The following is a 19,781-nucleotide window of genomic DNA, read 5'->3' as shown; positions in this document are numbered from 1 at the left end:
AATCAGCTGTTCCCAAGGTACCATCAGAATATAAATTCACCTTTGGGAAAATGCAAACATGTTGACAGCATACTGAACCTTCCCAAAAATAGAATAAGAGAGAATGCATATAGACCGTTTTCCAGTATATAATCACGAAAATTGTATATCGAAATTTCCCCAAAATCCGTTATACAGAATTTTGAACTTTTCTTACGATATCATCTAAGACAACAACTATTACATGTTACCAATTTATAATATGAGAGAATGCATATTGAACATTTACCAAAATGTAATTTGCAAGAATAAAAATGTAAGCATTTTTGCAAATTATAGTCCCCATTCATTATTTACACCTCTCGACTAAATGTTGCCCAAGTAATGATAAATATTCTTGACACTGCTCTGCTTTTGCTCTACAGTCTACGGGTATTTCCAGCCAGAGTGCAAGTTCTGGGAGTGAGCATGGAGAGTGCAAAGAAGGCGCTGGCCAAAATAAAGTCAAGTCTATGGCTACACAACTGCTAGCGAAGTTTGAGGATAACGCACCAACCAGTTCCCTTCGAAGACAGGTGAGATGGTGCACAAGCTGCCAAAATAAGAGCATGGAATTTTGGAATATTACAATTTTATGTTGCCCTTAGGGGAGTGCATCCAACTTGCTGATTTCTCCAAGGATTCTGGATTGATAAGTACACAACTCGAAGAACAAAAATGTATTTGATTCCCTTTGCCCCTTGTAATCCAAGCATAGCTTTAGTTATTAGGAGTGAAGAATCAGCACTTTGGGGTTTGTTGTGTTTATGGAGATTTAATAACTCGGACACAGCTACAATGCTTGCTATGAGTTGCAGGTGAGAACACACCTCACGTAGGAAATTACCTTCCTTGGTATCCTGCAATGTATTTTGATATATATATTGTGTGCAGGTAGGGGTTGGTATGCGTGCAGTTCAATCCAAGTCAGGGATACTGGGGCGCCGTACGGTGAGGTGGGTAATGTGACGCGTCGAAATGATGGAGCAGTTTTTCCTTTATTGGACCTACATGGCCTCTGGTCATTGTTTGGCTGGGTATTGATGACAGATGAGGTGGTCCTTAAACAGATGGTATATTTGTTAATTGAACTTAAGAAAAGAAAGCTTTACATACTTGTTGTAGCCGCCACTCTAAATCACGTGCTGTGCAATGGTATATAATAAGGTTTGTGACAGGAGTTGAGTTACTGCAGTAGTGCTAACTCCTCATGCTGGCTCGTGTATTTTCAAATATAATTGTGTGTTTTTGCTTTCAGTCACTAGGAAACGACTTGTGTTTCTGGTTATTTTGCTTAAATGCTGCATTTTAAAAAAAGTATAACTTTGTTGTCTGAATTGCATTCAGAGGGCTGCGGCGCAAAGCAGTGTGGAATGGTGTTGGGTCATATGTCATCTCTAAAAAAGATTTATCTGGAAAGCCTAGTCATCCATTTTGTTGCTTACCATGACAGAGATGGGGAAGTGATAGGTTTATGGCAGCATGTTATGTTTCTAAAAGTAGGGTCAATGTATGAGCAATGTGTTGATCACCAAATCAGGAAATGTCATTTTACATCTCCCATTCGACAACTAACAGTCTCCTCTCTAAAGAATACAGATGCTGCATTCATTCAGAACATCAAATAGGCTCATGCCTATTGTAGAATATGTTCTCCTGTTTAATATTCTTTTGAATCAACCTATAATACAATGCAATCGGACTTTATAGCTCGTGGCTGTATTCGAAGACCGGTCGCGGCACTTCTAGCCTACAATAATGTAGTGCGTATTAGTGAGTGACATGTTGACACCTGGTGCACCGTGGCACTGAATAACAGATGTTTATTGTTACTAAACTCAATGGTACTCATTTTAATTACCTCAGTAAGACGAAAGTCTGTATGGCCCATTTAGAGTTTGAAACTATGACCATGAGGTCTTAAAGAGATGCATGAAGAGGGTGCATCATTCCACTGAACCACTAGACCTAGCTGGTTGTCATATAGTCTTGCAACTTCCCTACCTCTGCTGCTTTGGCAAATATCTTTTTGGTTCTTGGACTAATAACTGGCCATCTTTTAGGGCTGCGTCAACATTTGGCTTTTAATAGGTATTCACCTAAACACTCCTTAAAATATAGATATTCAGCTTGCAGGCTTTTATTATTACTTTTTGAAAAATGCATAATTAAAACTGGCATTTGTCCAATGCCTGCATCAGAAATTGTCATTTTCATTTTACCACCTGGTCTGAACGGATTACTTACCATTTTATAAGTTTACATCTTCATTACATAACTTGTGTTGATGAAAGCAAGCAGAGCAAGATTGACAAATAGTACAAAGTATTACTTTTATCAAATGTTTGTATAAAAATTTGGATCTTTATTTGTAGAATACAAGTCTCTACTATGGCTTTGAACAATTTGCCCAACTATTCAGCGTGGGGCTGAAAGTAAAAATATTCCATGTATTGTCCACTAGCAATGATGTGAGTTACAACTTAATGGCAGGAATGTAGGCGCGGGAGACTACTGCTGCTGTTTCTCAGTTGAATGCATACACAATGCCTTCATCAACTGGAATCCTGAGCTTCCCCACTTCGCTTTCATGTTATTGTTCTGTTTCTCTGATCCCTTCTTTCTCAATTTCCCCCCTATTTTTAATTGTCAAAATGTTGAATACTTCTCTTAAGAAGTAATGCCTTTGACTCTGAAGTAGAAAAGGATTAATTTTGAACTGTTGAAGCAGTCATACAAACTCATGAAACTGTGCTTTAGCGATGTAAAATTCTAGCTTTAAAATACCTATAGACTGATTCAAAAAGAAAATACTTATTGGCATTTTGAAAAACGAAAGAGCAAAGAATCGCCCTTAAATAGCTTATTAGATATCATAATCCACCTTGGAGATCTGTTCCCTTAAAAAATGTCACATCCTTAAATTGTCTAGCTGAGGGGTGCATTAGCCTGTCTTTGAAATGTTCTTTGAGATTTCTTTTATCAATGAGATGGCAGGTGTCCATGAGCTATTTTTCTGATTCTCATGTCTGATTGAAAAGCAAAAGATGAAGGAAAGTATATAGTAGATGTTTATTTGAAGTGTTTTATTTAAAGTGTTCTTTTCTCACTGAATTGTTCTAATGAGATACAACAAGTAGTAGCAGCAGAAAAATAAGTTGTTTGCTAAGGCAATCTTTGGTGTCTGTGCTCTATATTGTGATATGTTTGGTGAGTAGCAATTGAAACTGTTGGTCAACCTGTCACTATTTAGACGTCCATACATAGTTAGAAAAAATAAAGATACATATTTGCCTTGATGTATGCATCTGAAACATTCACTCGGTCTTCATCTACTTCTTGCACGCTGCATGCCTTTAATCTGAACATTGAAAATTAACTAGAAGCTACATTATTTTTTGTGAGAAGGTGCATTGTTCCTAATGAGTTCCCTCTACACATCCAGCCAAAATCACAAAGATTTCTTTTTGTGAGAATATGTGATTGATTACTCCTGGAAATTCGGGTGGTGTGGCAGATTTGCAAAACTTTGCAAATCTTATTCTTTGATCTCAGTTTTTCATGCAGGAGCATTCAGACTCCACTGAACTTTATTAGAATTTTGGAGGACATCAATAATCTTTATCACAAAGAAATGAATTGCAAGTATTTGCCCATGCCGTATAATTGATATCAAAGTGGAAATTTAGGTTTCCTAAGGTTTATGTGAAAAACATTGGATTCCAAAGAAAACAATGTTTTTCCGAATGCTCATGGTGGGATCAGAAACCAAGTTTGATTCATGTGGGGCATCCTTAGTGGCGAACTATAGATGTCAAGGGCCCTAATGCAAGTAACAAAAGCGTGCCCACTAACTCCCAGTGGATAGTGAAAGAGAACAATAATTGTGGTACTGTTGGCCATTCCTAACCCAGTGCCACTGTATATGCTGCATTAATGTTGGCTATGTCCAGTGACACACTCATGAAATACATTTACAGTGTTCTTTAAATGTATGTGTGTAGAGACCTTCCACTTCATATTTATCTGTGGGAGCTCTTTCGGATTCAGATAGCTTAAGGATGATGTACACCGGGTGTTTCCAATAAGCCTTATTCATAAAAGGCCTGTGAAGTTCATTGTTCTACACATGCTAACAGATACGAATTTTGCACAACTTTGAAAGTGCAAGACTTACACACATGCTCCAATTCAATTTTTACCTGTAAAAGAATACTGAAAAAGGTTTTGTCATCGCATAGTGTTCGAACCATCTTTGTAGAAGAATGCCTCCTTGTCCACCTCATTTCCTATCATCAGTTAATTAGATGTCTTTAAACCATTATTCCAAGAGCATTGGTTAATCATTAAAATGTTCATAGCCTCACTATTGTTGATTCTTGTGGGGGTGTCCTTTGTGGTATGCTATTCTTTTGTCGAAGCAAGATGACAGATGTCTCAAGCCCAGCAAATAATTCTTAAAGCTCAAACCATTTTAACCTTTCACTGTTACTACAATTAAGCAGACTGATAGGTAAAGGAAATTGACCTAGACTACCTAAATATTCATGCTGTTAGGCTAAGCCCCTTTAGTTAGTGTTCAGAGAAGGTTCATAGTGTGCCTCACTAAATTCATACAAGCATTCTAGTGTAAACTTTATAAATAAATAAATACATTCATTGTCCACATACCACTGCACGTGTCTTCTTGAAGAACAGACCAAATGAACTGATCAGCTGCAATCCAGATGTAGTCCGTAATGCGGTAGTTTGCGCTCATTAATGAGCTCCAAGTAGAGCTTCTGAAGCTTCTCTTCTATGGACATTCTGTCAGTGATCAGGCATTGCCTGTGGCAATTAAATGTAACTGGTTTTTGCAGGCTGCAGGGCTCTTTAACAGGACAGGCAGAGGTCTCTCAAGGTATTTCCCACTTTGAATCAATTTGGTTTCTGATTCTTTCTTATGGGGCTAACAGAGCCAGCGAGTCAGTTTTCAAGTGGGATGCAAATGAGTACAAACTAAAGTGCAAATAACTGTCTATTGGCGGTAACCATCCCTAGATTTTTTTCTTCTTTTCTAACCTGTCCTTTACCCTTTTATCCTTTGCCAAGCTTTTTCTGCAACACATTTGTGGACTAAACATGTTTATTCCAGTCACTTGTCCTGCCCGATGTAGATAAGCCAGCACTATGTCCTGCTGATCCGCCTGTTAACCCTCGCTTTGCTAAACCAAAGGACCCACCGCCAAGCCCGCCAGCTCCACAAAAAAGGCAGGTACGATTAATGATGAAGCCATAAATAGACCTCGCTTTAACCATAAGGAGTAGATTTGAAAATATGTACAGTATCGAAGATGCTACGTTTTTTAAGCATTTTAATCCAATTTTTCTCGTTGTTACAGCAGTGCATTAAACATTTTAATTTTTCCGATTAAATTGATCTTTGCAATAGATAACATTTGCTGATTGAAGAAAAACTGAAATTAATCAGTGCTACAGATGTTGCTATATCAAAGTTTCATTTTCAGTGTTTCCCAGTTTCAGGGAGCAGGTAGGGCTCCTTTGGTGGCCCGGGAGCCCATGCAGCCTACTCAGGCTGCTGCCCGTGTGACACGTGAGTCCAGAATCCCTCAAAAAACAGATGACTCAAGCAAACCGCGAATCCTAGAGAAAGCTGCTGTGCAGCCCGGGCTCTTAGACTGCGGAGAGGCATTTCCATCTATTTGCCCCGCCGCGCTTGCCATTGCGGGCATCCTTGACCGCCTCCAGCACCTTGAGGAAAAGATTAACCAGGTGACGAGCTCTTTCTTCTTCTTGGCTTTTCTTTGACTGTTATTTCTGATGTTTTTTTTCTCCTGTGGTGTTTCTTCACTCCTGTTACTTATGGTGAAAGTCTCCTCTGTCCTACTTGCACTGAGCCTTGTATCTTATCTCTTGCTGGTGTCTAACTGAGTCTTTTCTCTCTGTCTTTTTTCCTTTTCTTCCTCCTTGCTACAGAAAAGAGCTCAGTCCTTAGCAAACAGGGAGTTTCACAAAAAGAGTATTAAAGATAAAGCTGCGCACCTGGCCTCATTGTTTGGATGTGACGATGTCCCGCAGGTGAATGGCTGTTTCTTCTCTTAAATTAATGCAAACAACCCTAATGGAGGAGGGGATTTTATTATATTTTAAAGGGTAACATTGACTACTTTATAAAACTTCAATCTTAAACAGGTCAGCCAAATTAATATTTAAGAATTCAAAATTAAGACAACGTTGCAAAAAAAAGAGCGTCCAAAAACGCTATTTGTTTGATTTGTTTTTACAAACGTTAAGATTGGTTGGACTATATGCAGCCACCAAAAAACACAAAGATGAATCTGCTAAACTGTTCTCCATGCCGTTGTAGTCACGTATTGTTTTAAACACTAAGTGTGCTTGTTAATCACCAGGTTTTAACCTCTATTCATGTATGAAGCTGCTAGTGAAGTACACACACAAACTACATGAACTGTACTGCCTGAGCTCCCTCAATCACTTGCTTCCCACCTGTTTTCAGTGAAGTACATTTGTAGAAGTAACCTAATTTCACACTTCTATATAATATGCTGAATAGACATACTGATAAAATCACCTAAAAAACACTAAGCATACCTTATACAGTTTTCCCATACGTTCCCTATAGGAGGATCAGTACCCTGATGGCAGTATGGGCCGGGATGCCGGTGTGAGGAATTCCCACAGCCCGAACATGCGTGCCGGAACCTACACGTTCCCTGAGGCCTGGTACAGTTTCCTTTGTTAAATCCCCAACAAACCCCTCGCTTGCCTCCATTCCCGCCCGACCTGGGCTGGGAATCCCCCCCGGCGCTTGCCCGAAAGGGCTGTGACGGCTTCTGATGGAATGCCCCAAAGCCACTCGTGCTTGGTACCGAAGTACCCGCCGGTCCCGGCAAGAGCTGAGCATGCCATGACACTGTATCCAAACAATCCCATGTCAAGGCCTGATTAAACTCCTTTGCTTTCCTAAAGGCAACATCGTAACCCTTCCATTCATTTCCCCATACTTCGCATTGAAATTCATGATCCTGTTCTGATAACATGCTAAGTCAGTCAACACTTCTGGTTTACGCTCCCCGATAATTGCCGTGAAAATAGAAAAGGCCCTGACCCAGTTCACCATGGTCTCATCGACCCTGAATTCCGCCATCTTGGCCCGCCATACGCTGGGGTGCCATAGATCTTTCTGGGTCTTTGCGTATTCTAACTCACGATGGTCAGTCAAAAGTGAGAACATGTTAATATACTTGTCTCCCCACACCATTTCTTTTGTAATCATGGGAATATGTTGCGACAAACTTTCCCGCCTTGAGGGTACTGGGCCCTCCCCCAATAAATGGCAACGCTCTCTTACCGGCTTCAGCCGAACTCCCAGCTGTGTCCGTTGTCTTCACCCGACCGTCAGCCGTGACCCCCGTCGCCATCTGTGGGGAAATAGAAGGTACAATCGCTGTCCCGGCATCCCTCGACTGCCGCAACTGCTCAATAATTAATCTGGCTTCTTCAGCCGGGTCTCCCGCAGCCACTGATCCCCCTGCTCCCTTCTTTAGCCATGGTAATACCGCTGCTAACTGAAGTGCTAATTCTGGGGGCATCTGGTCATCCCCCAGTGGCGTGATCACCACGGGAATTGGCAAACCCCCATCCAGTCCTGGTACCGGGCTGGCCGCCGGCGCGACGGGAATGTCCGCGCCGGGACTCGGTGGAGTTACTACTGGGACTGGGACCTCACTAGGACCTGCCCTCCCCTTCTTTTTCTTACCCTTATCCACCGGGGCGATGTTTGGCAAGGCCGGTCCTATGACCCTTTTAGGCCGCCCCGAGGGAGCATTCTGGGCCTCCATCTGCTTCCTGACGGCCGCTAAGCCACGACCGATCTGGTCAACTTTACCCAACTTTCGGTCCATCACCGCCACTTGGTTCACCAATGTGCGCAGCATTCTTTCCATCTCGGAGCTCTTTCCAGATTTCTTGCCCGGCATGACTTCGATCACTTCGTCCGACTTGACTCGCAAAGGTGACTCGATCTTCCACACGCCTGATACTGAAAGAGAAAGACAAAGATTACAAGTTCTCAAAAAAGTGCAGCTTGTTCCCCAGAGGGCTCACGAGCGACGAGTGGTGCAGCCTTCAGAGCACAGGAACAAGAGGAAGCTTCGTTGGATTCCCGCGCTATTTATCCATCTGCGGGAGGGCGGGGGCCCGCCTCAGGTACGCCCATCCGTGCACGGACTTCCGGGCGGGTGTCTAGGCCAACCTCTTCTGGGCGGGAGGGGCGTACTCCGGCTACGCCGCTTCGGGCATACCAGCCGGGACACGCCCCCCACCCACAATGGTTTCCCGGGGGATCGGGGCACCCATCCATACGTTCGGGGGGACCGAGTGGTCTCCCCTTTCCAAGATCTCCTCTAGTAGGTGAAAACATACTTTTAGTAATGCTACCCTCTTAAATTATGTTGCAGGGCACACCACCCATTTATTGGAGGGGATAGGGAAATGTAAGTCTGCAACTAAGTGTAAAGTTCCACATATAAATGTGAATAGAAAAAACGTGCAAATTACACCTAGATGTAGTAGTAAATCTACTTGTGAGTAAATCTGCACATTTATATTTACCTTTGTGAATTGGGCCCTTAGACTTCTGGGGAAACGCCTCCATTCGTGTCACATTGGTCTCATGCTTATGTATTCTCTGCATTCTTTTGAATAAATTGACTGTTGTATTCTTCTCTATTTGGCCTACCTGGGAAATCATTTGACAAGCTGCACAGGATGCAACCCCTTTTAGTCTGGAAAGCAAATCTTTTGGGGAAATATGACCAGAATTTAACTCCACTGGCTTTCCTTATGCTCATGATATTCTCTGAAGCTGGGAAGTCTCCTCTAGAAAAAACAGCTCAAACAATACACTTCTGTGGGAAATGTGCGTTTCTTGTTTTAAACTATGCCACCATCCGCGTTCTCTGTGTGGCCTTCAGCTCTTGTAAAATCTTCTTGGGCATCTTTAAAACATAGACGCACACCTTACATTCAGAAAAGCCTTAAACATTTTTATCATGCTAAATCTCACTTCATTTTTATTTATCGTCTTTTTAGGTTCCTGTCAAACTTTTTACTATACTCTTGTTTCTAAAAAAAAGAAATCATATAAGATATATTAATCCCTTTTATACGTGGCCAAAGCCTATTAGGACTCTGGGCACATGGCCTGGCTTTAGGCTGTTCTGCCAACCCATGGTGCACACAGTCAAATGCAGTGTGTAGTGGGTTAGGTCCACACAAGAGCTATTCACAGTGCTTGGGCACAGGTGAGGTGATATGTGAAACCAGTAAATAACATCAACTAATACAAGTACATAAATAACAAACACACAAACTATTGAAGGTCCATAGTGGTGATGACATGTTTATTTGATCTATGCTATAGGTCATTCCAGGAAGTATAACATCTCTGCATGCTCCTACAGATTTTGAGCTAACACATTTTTTTTTTATCTGACTATCATTAAAGTGACTCTAATATAATTTTGCAAAAATGACTAATGGCTCTTTGGAGTGTTTAATTTTGTAGTACAGATTCTGATTTTATTATTTGTCTGTAATGAGCTTGAAAGAGTAAGACACCAATTATTTAAGTGAATTTTGCTAAGGGTGATTTTATACCCATGTATTCTAATCACCTTAAAGTTCTATGATTATATAAAGGAACTCCACCTTTGACTTTGTTCATCTATATGGTCACAGAACTATATAGGAATTTGCAATATCCTTATGTACAGCAAGGGGTGCTTTAAACCATATATTAGACAATGGCTTTTATTTATGAATTGAAAGCTTTGATGTTTTTTGTACAGAGTAAGGCCTTGATTATGAGAGGAGAGAAGAATTGGAATCCTTGTGTAAATCTGACTTTGCACATGGATCGGTCTTTAGGTTGTGCCATGATTCTTGCACCCTGTTTTCACCCAAATGATTTAATCTGGTTAAACCTAGCAAAATATTTCTGGGTAAATTGTGCTATAAGAGGTCAAAGGCTACGGATTTAAATATGTTCAGTTCTGAATCTGCATGTTATGTCTTATTTTTCACTCTGAGCATCAGAATATAATGTATTTTAGCACCCAGTAACATGTCACCCAGGGTAGCAGGTTTTACGGGGTGCAGTATAAACCACTACCTATTCCAAGGCACTTGTAATCAAGGCCTAAATGTTCAAGGGAATGTTGAAACCTCTACTCAATTTGAAATATACCAATAATTTCACCACATGTTTGTAAACTTACTTCTTTGTGCATGAACAAGTCTACCAACCAATCGTTTGAGAGTGTATCATTTGGTAACTTTTCTAATGTTAATGAGCTTGTTCTTACTATTTTGCCTCAACTCTGTTTTCCCATTTTTGCCTAATCTGATATTTTTTCTCCCATTATGCTCTATATAGAATAAACTGCCTGCCCGTGGTCTGTCACATTTTCAACATAAACCCTCCTATTACCCTCCTCTTTCATCATCTCCTAAATCATCTGCTTCTCCATCCTCATCATCTAATGCCTCTGAACCTAACCGTGCTTCTCTTCCTTCTGGAAAGGTATCATGCTGTTAACTTGTATTCAAACTTGCTCTGTACTCATTTCGGGTGGTGCCATTGTAAGAAGACTAATATTAGACAAAGGAAGAATTTGTAATAATCAGATATTTTTTATAAAGAGTTTTATACCACACTTGCCATTAGATAACAGGCGTGTCTAGCACCCAGTGTATGGTATTCCATTTACTATCTTGGGATGGATGGAAGGCTGAGTCTGCTTCCTGAGATTTAAACGTGTGGCCTCCAAACCACTGCTTTTTCAGCACTGCCTGCCTTAGCACACTACTAATTTCTACCAGCAATATCATTTTGGAAATATTGCAGCTACATTTTAAAAGCTTTAGGAAAAACATTTTAAAGTATTTTTCTATGTAAGTTTTTCCTGCAGTGTGATTAACAGGTAGACACTCAGTGTTTGATGCTGGTGAATTAGTTAATTATAATTCTTCGTGTGCTTGTTTTATCAAACAAAATATGCATAAAAGAACTATGTGACCATGTTTACATAACCTAAAGGACTTTGTGCATAAACACCCAGTTTTAATAACCTGGGAATATTTATGAACACAATTTATGCCCATGGCTTTGAAATGTGCACAAGTAAAATTTTCCCCTTAAGGTCATTAAGTCCCTTTCCTTGCAAGTCACATTTATTTTCTACCCCTCGCCTTTCTCGCTTTCTCTCCCCTCACTTGCACAGCACCGTATGCAGTTCCTGTCCTTTCATTCTCCTTTGCTCTCTCCTCCCTCTCCTTCCCATTACCTAGCTCCATATTACTAAACTTTTGCTATCTCATTTTCCACTCCCCTTTTATGATTACATAGTCTCTCTCAGCTTCACTTTCCTTGCCTCGGGTTACCTATGTCTCTCCTCAGCATCCTCCTGCTCCTTCTGCACCCTTCTATTTCCCTATAATCTCATGCAGTACTCCTACACTCCCCTTTCTTTCATTGTTTCTCTCACTGAGTTTGGTTCATGGTTTTGTAGATTGTTAATAATGTATTTTGCCTTCGTGAATCCAAACAAAGGTCACTGTAACAGTTTAAAAAATATGATGAGAATAATTATAGAAACTTTGTACAGTTGGTTTAAGTCAGTCCCTTGACTCCTCACCCCGAGTAGTTCTCTTTGTTGCTTGCTTAATACATGAAAAATGGAAGGCGGTCAACTGGTTCTTTTGCCTCTTCGGGGCAGGGTCCCATTATCATCAAAGAGCAATAAAGTGCAGTTGTTGTCTCATCGACCTAAGATATCCCAAGGTTTGATTCTTAGGTGGTCTGCGTGGATATTTCTGTTTCCTTTGTATGTAAGCTCTTTTAGAAAAGTTGGCAATCAGTGTACTTTCCGAATCTAACAAGAGGTAATGATACCTTATCCATGCTCTCAGATGTATCACTAGATTACCGGATGAAAGTTAAAGTGGCTACACAGTTGAAGGTTTTCATTCAATCCTGTAACAGTTGTAGGTGAGCATTCCAACATCTTCTGTACCTTGAGGAGTCCTTGTATGGTATGACCTAGAGAGAAATTTCCACTATGAATCATGTTTCCTAGTTGTATTTTCACTATCAATTACTCTTGTCCTTGATTCCCTGTAAAGCATCTTAGAAACATAAAAACAATGCAAGCAGGTACAAGTCATAAGTCTGCCATCACAGCTAACTCAGTTTTATTATTATCTCAAAGAGAATAAAAAACAAATATGACTCAGAACACACAGTTGATTTGTAGTGGTAGCAACAACCTTTAGCTTACTTGTGTGTCTAAATAATTGAGGTGATGTCTTTGATTCTACTGTCTATGGTCAGCGATATTGAGGAGTTCAGACTAACAACTGATTGAGAAATGAGATTCTGGACATCTGCTTGTCCAAATTCGGCTTCAACCTGTTAGGATCAAAACAGTAAATTCAAAGATGAAAACCAATAAACAGTACCTCTTGTCTTGATCTGGAACGGATGATAAATTCTTCTAAAGCCTCCTTCATCCTAAAGACAACTCAAAGATAATAGATGAGATATTGCTTCTTGGTTCGCATTAAGCTCCAATAGGAAAGCAAACTATGTGTATCCCACTCATCTAGAAAAATTGCTAATAGTCTTCTTTGCATAAATTACTATAAGTGGGGGTGGTGGCCTACGAATGTTGACTCTTTGCATCTGAAACATCGAGTCTGTTTTTAATGATTATTGAAGGAAAGGGCGATCTCTCCAAAACTCTGATTATTTATGTTATTTATCACTCGTGTAAATTGCAAATACACAAACATTGAACATCATTCAATTTTGTTTATACACATTTATTTGTGAACTGCTGTAAAAGTGAAAATTCTGCAATTTACCACAGATCGGTGGACATTTGTGCATTTCCCATATTACCATTGGTTTATCAAATGAATAATGAATTGTTTCATTAGCTTGGATATAGCTATTCCTTACTCTTCCTGCAGTCATTTCTTCATGCGTTGAGGTAAAAATATAAGTATGGTTTAAGAGGTAGAAAGGATACTCGCCTTGTGTCCATCCAAATACAATTTGTACTTGTGTTCTTAAATTAATTTATCGCAATACATTACTTTGTTTTGGAATTACTGAATAGGTACTTGTGCATATTCTCCCAAATTGTACACAAGAATCAAGTGAAATTAACTGAGAAACAGAGGTAAGTGGTGCTACAGTGTCTATACAATGCAAAGATTGCATTTCTTCTGTCGAAGCAGACCATCTATTGATGTGGTGTATATCACTGGAGGCTTTTCAGCATATCTTAGTACAACTGCTGCTCTACCCGGCCAACCTGATAGGCATGATTGCCTGTTGTTCCTGAAGAGAAACGGTGCATAACCAAGCCCATGTTGCTCTGCACTTGGCAAATACACCTTTCTGTTGTTCAGCTGAGTATATATAGTGTTGCAGAGAATATACAGTTAGAGGTGTGCTTGCTGCTTATTGGGTGTTGCACTGTGGCTCGACAATTTTAATCTTTCCAGCTACTTCTGTTTTGTTCTTTAAAATAGTGCATCCACTACTAAATTTTCAACATCATAGTCTGCCTTCACATATTGACAACGTTGTTATGCTTGTCTGAAGAAGTGGAGTCTACTTTTAACAGATCCTTGCACCTAATTTAATAGTTATTCGGGCCCAGTCCCTGAAGCATAGATTGTATTCAGGCTAGAATGGAAATTAGTTATGTAATTTATACAGTTTAATATTAAACATACTGCTCTGTTACTAAGATTTTTTTCAGATAATCGATGTTATTTGTGTTCCACTTTCTCTGTTTGTTAGTCTGTACCCATTGATGCTAGTGAATTAAGCGCTCATCAGGTTGCAAGAAAGAACAGCCCGTTTGTACCTGATCCCGAGCAGGTATTGTTTTGTAAGACATGCTGGGTGTATACGTTACCTTTTGGTGCTTGCATGGCCTGCATTAGCACATCATGTTTTTTATGCTCACCCGGACATGGCATGTGCACGCTCCCTTGGGAATATTGCTAAAGGTGTACTGATACCAATGATTCCTTTGTCAATGATGAATTAGGTCAGTAAGAACACATACCATATATTGCTGCCTCCTGAAACTCCCAAGTGTGGAGTTCTGCATCTCCAGGCCCAGGGGATTAGAGAAGGACCTTAACAAACAGCCCTCTATCTTTTCACTACTGTATCCCCACATTTCCTATCTTAGCCTACTTTTCATGGTATTTCTGTTTGTGATTTGATTAATTTTCACTTTTGTGACATAAGGCTTTGGACTTTCAAAACGCGGTATTGCATTTTCCTAGAGTTATTTTGGATTCTTGACTTGTCACATTTGTGTATGTTTGTATATTGTTTTTACTTATGCTCAGACACGGTGTGGACAGCTAGTGATCTAGGTGGGCATCAAACCTAAACTCCTAGCAAAGACAAGCCTTGGTAGAGCAAAAAAGCATTAAGCAAACAACATAATTCAAACACCTACATAATATAATAAAGCGTGTCTAGACCAGCAGTTGTTAACCTGTGGTCTGTGGACCCCTTGGGGTCTGTGACACCTGCTCAGAGGAAACTCGAACATTAAAAAAATTAAATATTAGCAGATTAATAAATATACCCACATAAAAAGCAGTATTGAATATTGAACATTTTAAAATGCTTTGTAAATATGAATGGAAATTGAAATTGCAGTCTAAAAATTGCGTTGGAATCCTTATCTTGATTAGTAAAAGCAGTACAATTGCAGCAAACTGAACCTAAAATGGACAGTGTGGCCTCAATTGAAGAGCTGGTAAGTGCTGGCAAAGAGAGAGCATGCATTAGGAGCGAAAAAGGCAAAGTGGTATTCTAGAGTCGATCATATTGCTTCATCTTTTAGAAATAAAAGTACAGTTACAACAAGCTCCAACCACCCTATTAAAACAAGATTTCAGTTTTATACATGTTTCTGTATTTGTGCATATTATTTTGAGGTATGATTCACAGAAGCTGCCTAGGTGGGGGTCCACAGCTTCCAGTTATGGATTCAGTCGGGGCTGGGGGTCCACAAGAGTCAAAAGGTTAAGAACTGCTTGTCTAGACAAATGAATTAAAAGTAAACACACCTTTGATCGCTCTTCGAATTAACAACTAGCATTGTAATGAAAAAAGCTGGTAGTAGATGTTCATAATGCTTGAAGGGATGCAGACAGGATCAGAAAATGATGGCACATTGTCTGTGATGTACTGCTTTTAGAGAATTGGTAACTTGGAATAGTCTAATGGGTCAATCAGCCTAAACATTTCTTTAGTTGGTTGATCTCAATAGCTACCCTTTAGTAGGGAGACCCCAATGACGCACAATCCTTTTATTTTAAATGATCGAAGTTGGATAAACATCTGAGGGAGTATGTTCTAAAAATGCTGGAGCCTAATAATTTTTTTATTACACGTTGTCCATTAGAACATAGCCCCTGGAATTGAAACCTTTTTGAACCAAGTTGCCTAACGTTGTCTAGATCTGGCACAATTTTGCCACCAAATCTGCAATGTGTAGTGCTATTAGGAAGACCTCCAGAAGAACCAAATAAAGTAATAGAATAGGTCCAAACAGAGGTTGATTTTGATGTGATGGCTTTTGTTACCATGGACCCTCAAGATATCACCAATCTTTCTTTCGGATGTCTACTGAATACTAATGCTTATTGGAATTTTGATCTAACCAGTATAATTTCTACTGAAAACCATGACTTGCTGCTCATGACAACTGCATGCATTTTGAGACAATCGAGCAACTGTAACACCCGGCCATGAAGTCTAAAGTGGATTTAAGGAAAAATGCTTAGGCACTGGAAATTACATGTTATCTTATGAAGCAAGAGGTTTCCTAAGCCAGCATAGGATGTCGAAATTGTCTGTCCCAAAGATTCCGGAGTAACCCCCAGACTTTGCTACCACTGTAGAAATAGGTCATACCTTCCAGCTCCAGGACACTGACCAAGCATCACGTCTGTCTTCGCACATTAACCTCCAGTACAGCAACTGGGGAGGATCTGCCCAGAAGATGGTCATACTTCACTGTGGATGGAGTGTTTAGATGCAGACAAAGATATTCCAGTTAGGTCCAGAGACTATTCATTTGGCCCAGGATTGTAAAATTGGGCTGGTTTTGGAATGTCTTCCTCTTGTCTGTATTCCTTTGGTGGTGCTCCTTCGGTGTGTGTTCTTAGACCTTCAAATGACTAATTCAGCTCTAAAACTAACAAGTATTTTAGTAGATTGACTTTATTTCTGGTACTTTGTATTTTTATGGGGGAAAAGTAACTAGAATTGCTGCAATTACCAATCCCTCTTCTTTGTGATTTGTAAGTATAGATAGGCCTCAGGTTAGCCAAGACCAAGTATAGAGCAGCCTCAACATGTGGAAGAAGCTTGACCAACCCGTGTACAATGAAGGCGTCAGAGTGAGCCGTTTACACTCCTTGTTAAATCAGTAACACCAGAAAGCTGACAAGAATCTGAAGTTTGTCAGCTTCGATTTATGAGCCTTGGACATACCATGATTGAAATATATAGCACTCTAATTGGTAATGTAAGCACATCTTGTGGTTGTCTAATTATTGGAAAAAGGATTTCAGTGATGCAGTGGTAGTGATATAAGGTGCATATTTGTGTTAGTGTTTAGATCGCCTCATGGAAGAATGTCAACTGTGACTTGTTACATACGTCAAGTTGCACAGGGATGTGTGCTACGGGTGTCAAACTCAATACTCATTTTTAGCTTCCTTTTCAAGTGCTGCAAATATATGATAAAGTAGATACTAGTTATAAGAAGAGCAAACGAAATATAGGTTTATTGAGTTGAAAATGTTAATACCTCATCGGTATGTAAAATGTAGAAGCTCAGGACATCGCTGGATAAGTAATTCAAAATATCCTTGAAAAGATAATGGTTATAGTCAAGCAGGCAAAATAATCTTCTACAAGGCATAAGGATGATCACAGCCTACTCAATATTAAAGTTGACATAGCAGAAATCTGGGGTGCAGGACGGGGGGAAGGGGGCAGGGGTGGCAGAATACTGCAAGAGCATGTAACTGTGGCAGTCTGACACATGATCCTGTAACTGATACTTATACCTCAGAGTGCAGATACAGTATACACTCTGTATAGTCACTGTGCAGTCACAGGATCTTATTTAAGTCTTCAAATAGTATATCAAGGCTCCCTGCACAGTAGTGAGGTAGGCGTCGGCCTGATGGGGCACGATTTATCTCGATTCATATGAAGGGAAGTCAGAAAAATACTCTTAATTTATATCAGAGTTGGTCTATTTCACTAACTACTGCAACACCTAGGGTCTTCCAGGGGGCAAATTTTGCCTTGGCTGCAAAAACTCGCATTTCTGCATTGCATTAAGTTTTTGCACATGGTTTATACATTTTCACAACAAAGCGAAGATGCAGCAAAATGGTAATTGCACAATTTCTCTTACATCGCTAGCATTTTGTGCTCACTTTCACCACCTCTCGTAAATGTGAGTCTTAACACCTGTTTCGGTGTAATTTGTTCTCTGTAGGAAAGGTCGATCCACACCCTCACAACAGGAATGGTTGATTGCTGTCAGAACGGCATTCTTCATGGAACTGGGTTATCCTGATAAGCGCCTGACTATGTTATGACTTGTTTTTAAGGACTGTCTTGAAGCATTTCTTGATTGAAGTTTTTATGACTGTCTCACACATGATCACGGATCGCACACATCAGCTAAGGTCATGGAACGAGCTGTAGGAGATGTGTAAGCCTGGTATGGGGACTTCTAGTCAAAACATTTGTACACATATGGCCCAGAAAAGAAATGTATGGGGAGGTTACACTCAAAAATAGTTGTTTCCTGTTTTGTCCCTGTATGTTCTCAATCACCTTCATTTAATGCTTATGTTTACCACTAGCTAGAAGTTAATGTGAGCAAAAAAGCTAACACTGCTAAATTTGTGCCCAGTGGAAGACACTTTCACATCACTTCATTACCAGTGCCAACACCAGCAAAAAAAACTTATCAATTTTCAAAAGCTTCGCCTCACCAGCAGCCACCACCAGCAACATCACACTGTTGAACATGGCCCTTTTTGCATTTTTATCCACAGACGACTGCCTACTATTTTTCTGACCCTGTTTTTGCTGGCTATAGGATTCTGGGAACTTTACCACTGCTGATCAGTGCCAAAGTGCAAGTGCTCCCTGTGTAAATTGTGATTATGTTTGGTTATCCATGATTGGCATATTTGATTTTCAGTAAGTTCCTAGTGAAATGCACTGTGTGTTCACAGGTCCTGTAAATCAATTGCTACTAGTGGGCTTGCAGCACTGGTTGTGCCACCCACACGAGTATCCCTGTAAACTTGTCTCAGACCTCCAATTGCAGTGTCTGCCAGTACAGTTTTAAACTGCCATGTCGACCTGGCAAGTGCACACACGTGCCAGGCCCAAACCTTCTCTTTTACTACATGTCGCACCCCTAAGGTAGGCCCAATGTACCCCCATGGACAGGGTGCAGTATCTATGAAAGGCAGGACATGTACTGGCGTGTTTTACATATGAAGTACTTCAATATTTTGTTTTTAACTATTGCAACAGCCTCCCATAGGGTATCATTGGGGCTGCCTTGTAACGTTTTACAATTGTGACTTTCAATTGGCAAAAGCTAGAAATTTGGAGTTTGGGGTCTCTGACCTCAGGAAAAAAAAACCGATATTTAGGGAAGGTGGATTTTAAATTGCATGTTTAAGAAATGACACTTTTAGAAAGTGGGCCTTTTCTTGCTTTACCGTCCTGTGCCTCTGCCTGCCTGCCTGTGGAATCAACAGCTTGTTTAGACTGACAGCTGGGATGTTTGTGCATTCACTCCAAACAGTCGCACAAAGGGAACTAAGGTGTAGCCTGCACATCCTGATGACCCATCACCAGGCTGATGGGACATCCTGAGCTAGATTGGTTTGAGGAGTTATCACTGACACCTGATTAGGGCTGTGCCTGGCCTCTCTCAATGCTGTCTCCGCCCCCTGTAGCGTGTCTGGAGCCAAGGCAGGGCAAGGCAGGATTTTGTGGACAACAAAGACTTTCCATTGAAGTATGCCTAATTCAAAGCCCAAATGGGGTATAAGTATTGGATCTGTAATCCTTCATTTTAGAACACTTCTGGACTGAGGACTCTGTCAAAAAGAAGAGCTGTCAGGGGGAGTACTTGCTGTGTGTTTCTTTGCTGAGTTGGCCTGCAGTTGCTGCTTCTGTTTATGGGCAGGGAAAGGACTAGGCTTTGCTTTCTTGAATCTTGCTTTTTGAAGGTTCTCCAAGGGCTTGGGTGTGCTTGCCTCTTGTTGGAAGTCTTAGGACCATCACATACTTCAGCAAACACAAGGAGATGATGGACAGAACACTGAAACTTTTCAAACATTCATCCCCAGTCACAGATCAGGGTTGAATCAATCATTGTTCTTTAGCTCACTTCGCCACCCCAGTTCAGACCCAGCAATATGCAAATCATTCTTGACCCTGTTTCTCATGGGAACAGTCCAGCCCGAACTGCCGACCCAAGTCTTCCCTGGACCGCAAACAAGCATTCTGGGACCGGCTTTGGGGTAACATCCCTCATCAGCTAGGCTGTACTTGGACAGGGTCAACTAGTGACCCATTTTTA

The 19,781-nt window shown here is 40.5% G+C and overlaps 1 protein-coding gene across 6 annotated transcripts in view; it reads left to right on the top strand.

The window, feature by feature from the left end:
* The window catches only part of MICAL2 (microtubule associated monooxygenase, calponin and LIM domain containing 2), a 906,862-nt gene that overhangs the window by 269,847 nt on the left and 617,234 nt on the right, over positions 1–19,781 (top strand). For 2 of the 6 annotated variants that reach the window (XM_086955937.1, XM_086955936.1), the window contains exons 16-21: positions 405–554; positions 5,153–5,272; positions 5,536–5,790; positions 5,995–6,096; positions 10,478–10,624; positions 13,916–13,996. In XM_086955937.1, the coding sequence (XP_086812063.1) occupies positions 405–554; positions 5,153–5,272; positions 5,536–5,790; positions 5,995–6,096; positions 10,478–10,624; positions 13,916–13,996 (855 nt within the window). The remainder of the gene's footprint in view (positions 1–404; positions 555–5,152; positions 5,273–5,535; positions 5,791–5,994; positions 6,097–10,477; positions 10,625–13,915; positions 13,997–19,781) is intronic. The other 4 variants (XM_086955940.1, XM_086955941.1, XM_086955938.1 and 1 more) reach the window with 3 other exon arrangements.

This window comes from Lissotriton vulgaris, chromosome 2_1 (genome assembly GCF_964263255.1).
Source record: "Lissotriton vulgaris chromosome 2_1, aLisVul1.2, whole genome shotgun sequence".
Lineage (NCBI taxonomy): Eukaryota > Metazoa > Chordata > Amphibia > Caudata > Salamandridae > Lissotriton > Lissotriton vulgaris.
Note: the sequence above shows the minus strand (reverse complement) of the source record. Positions and strands in the feature narration are given on the sequence as shown.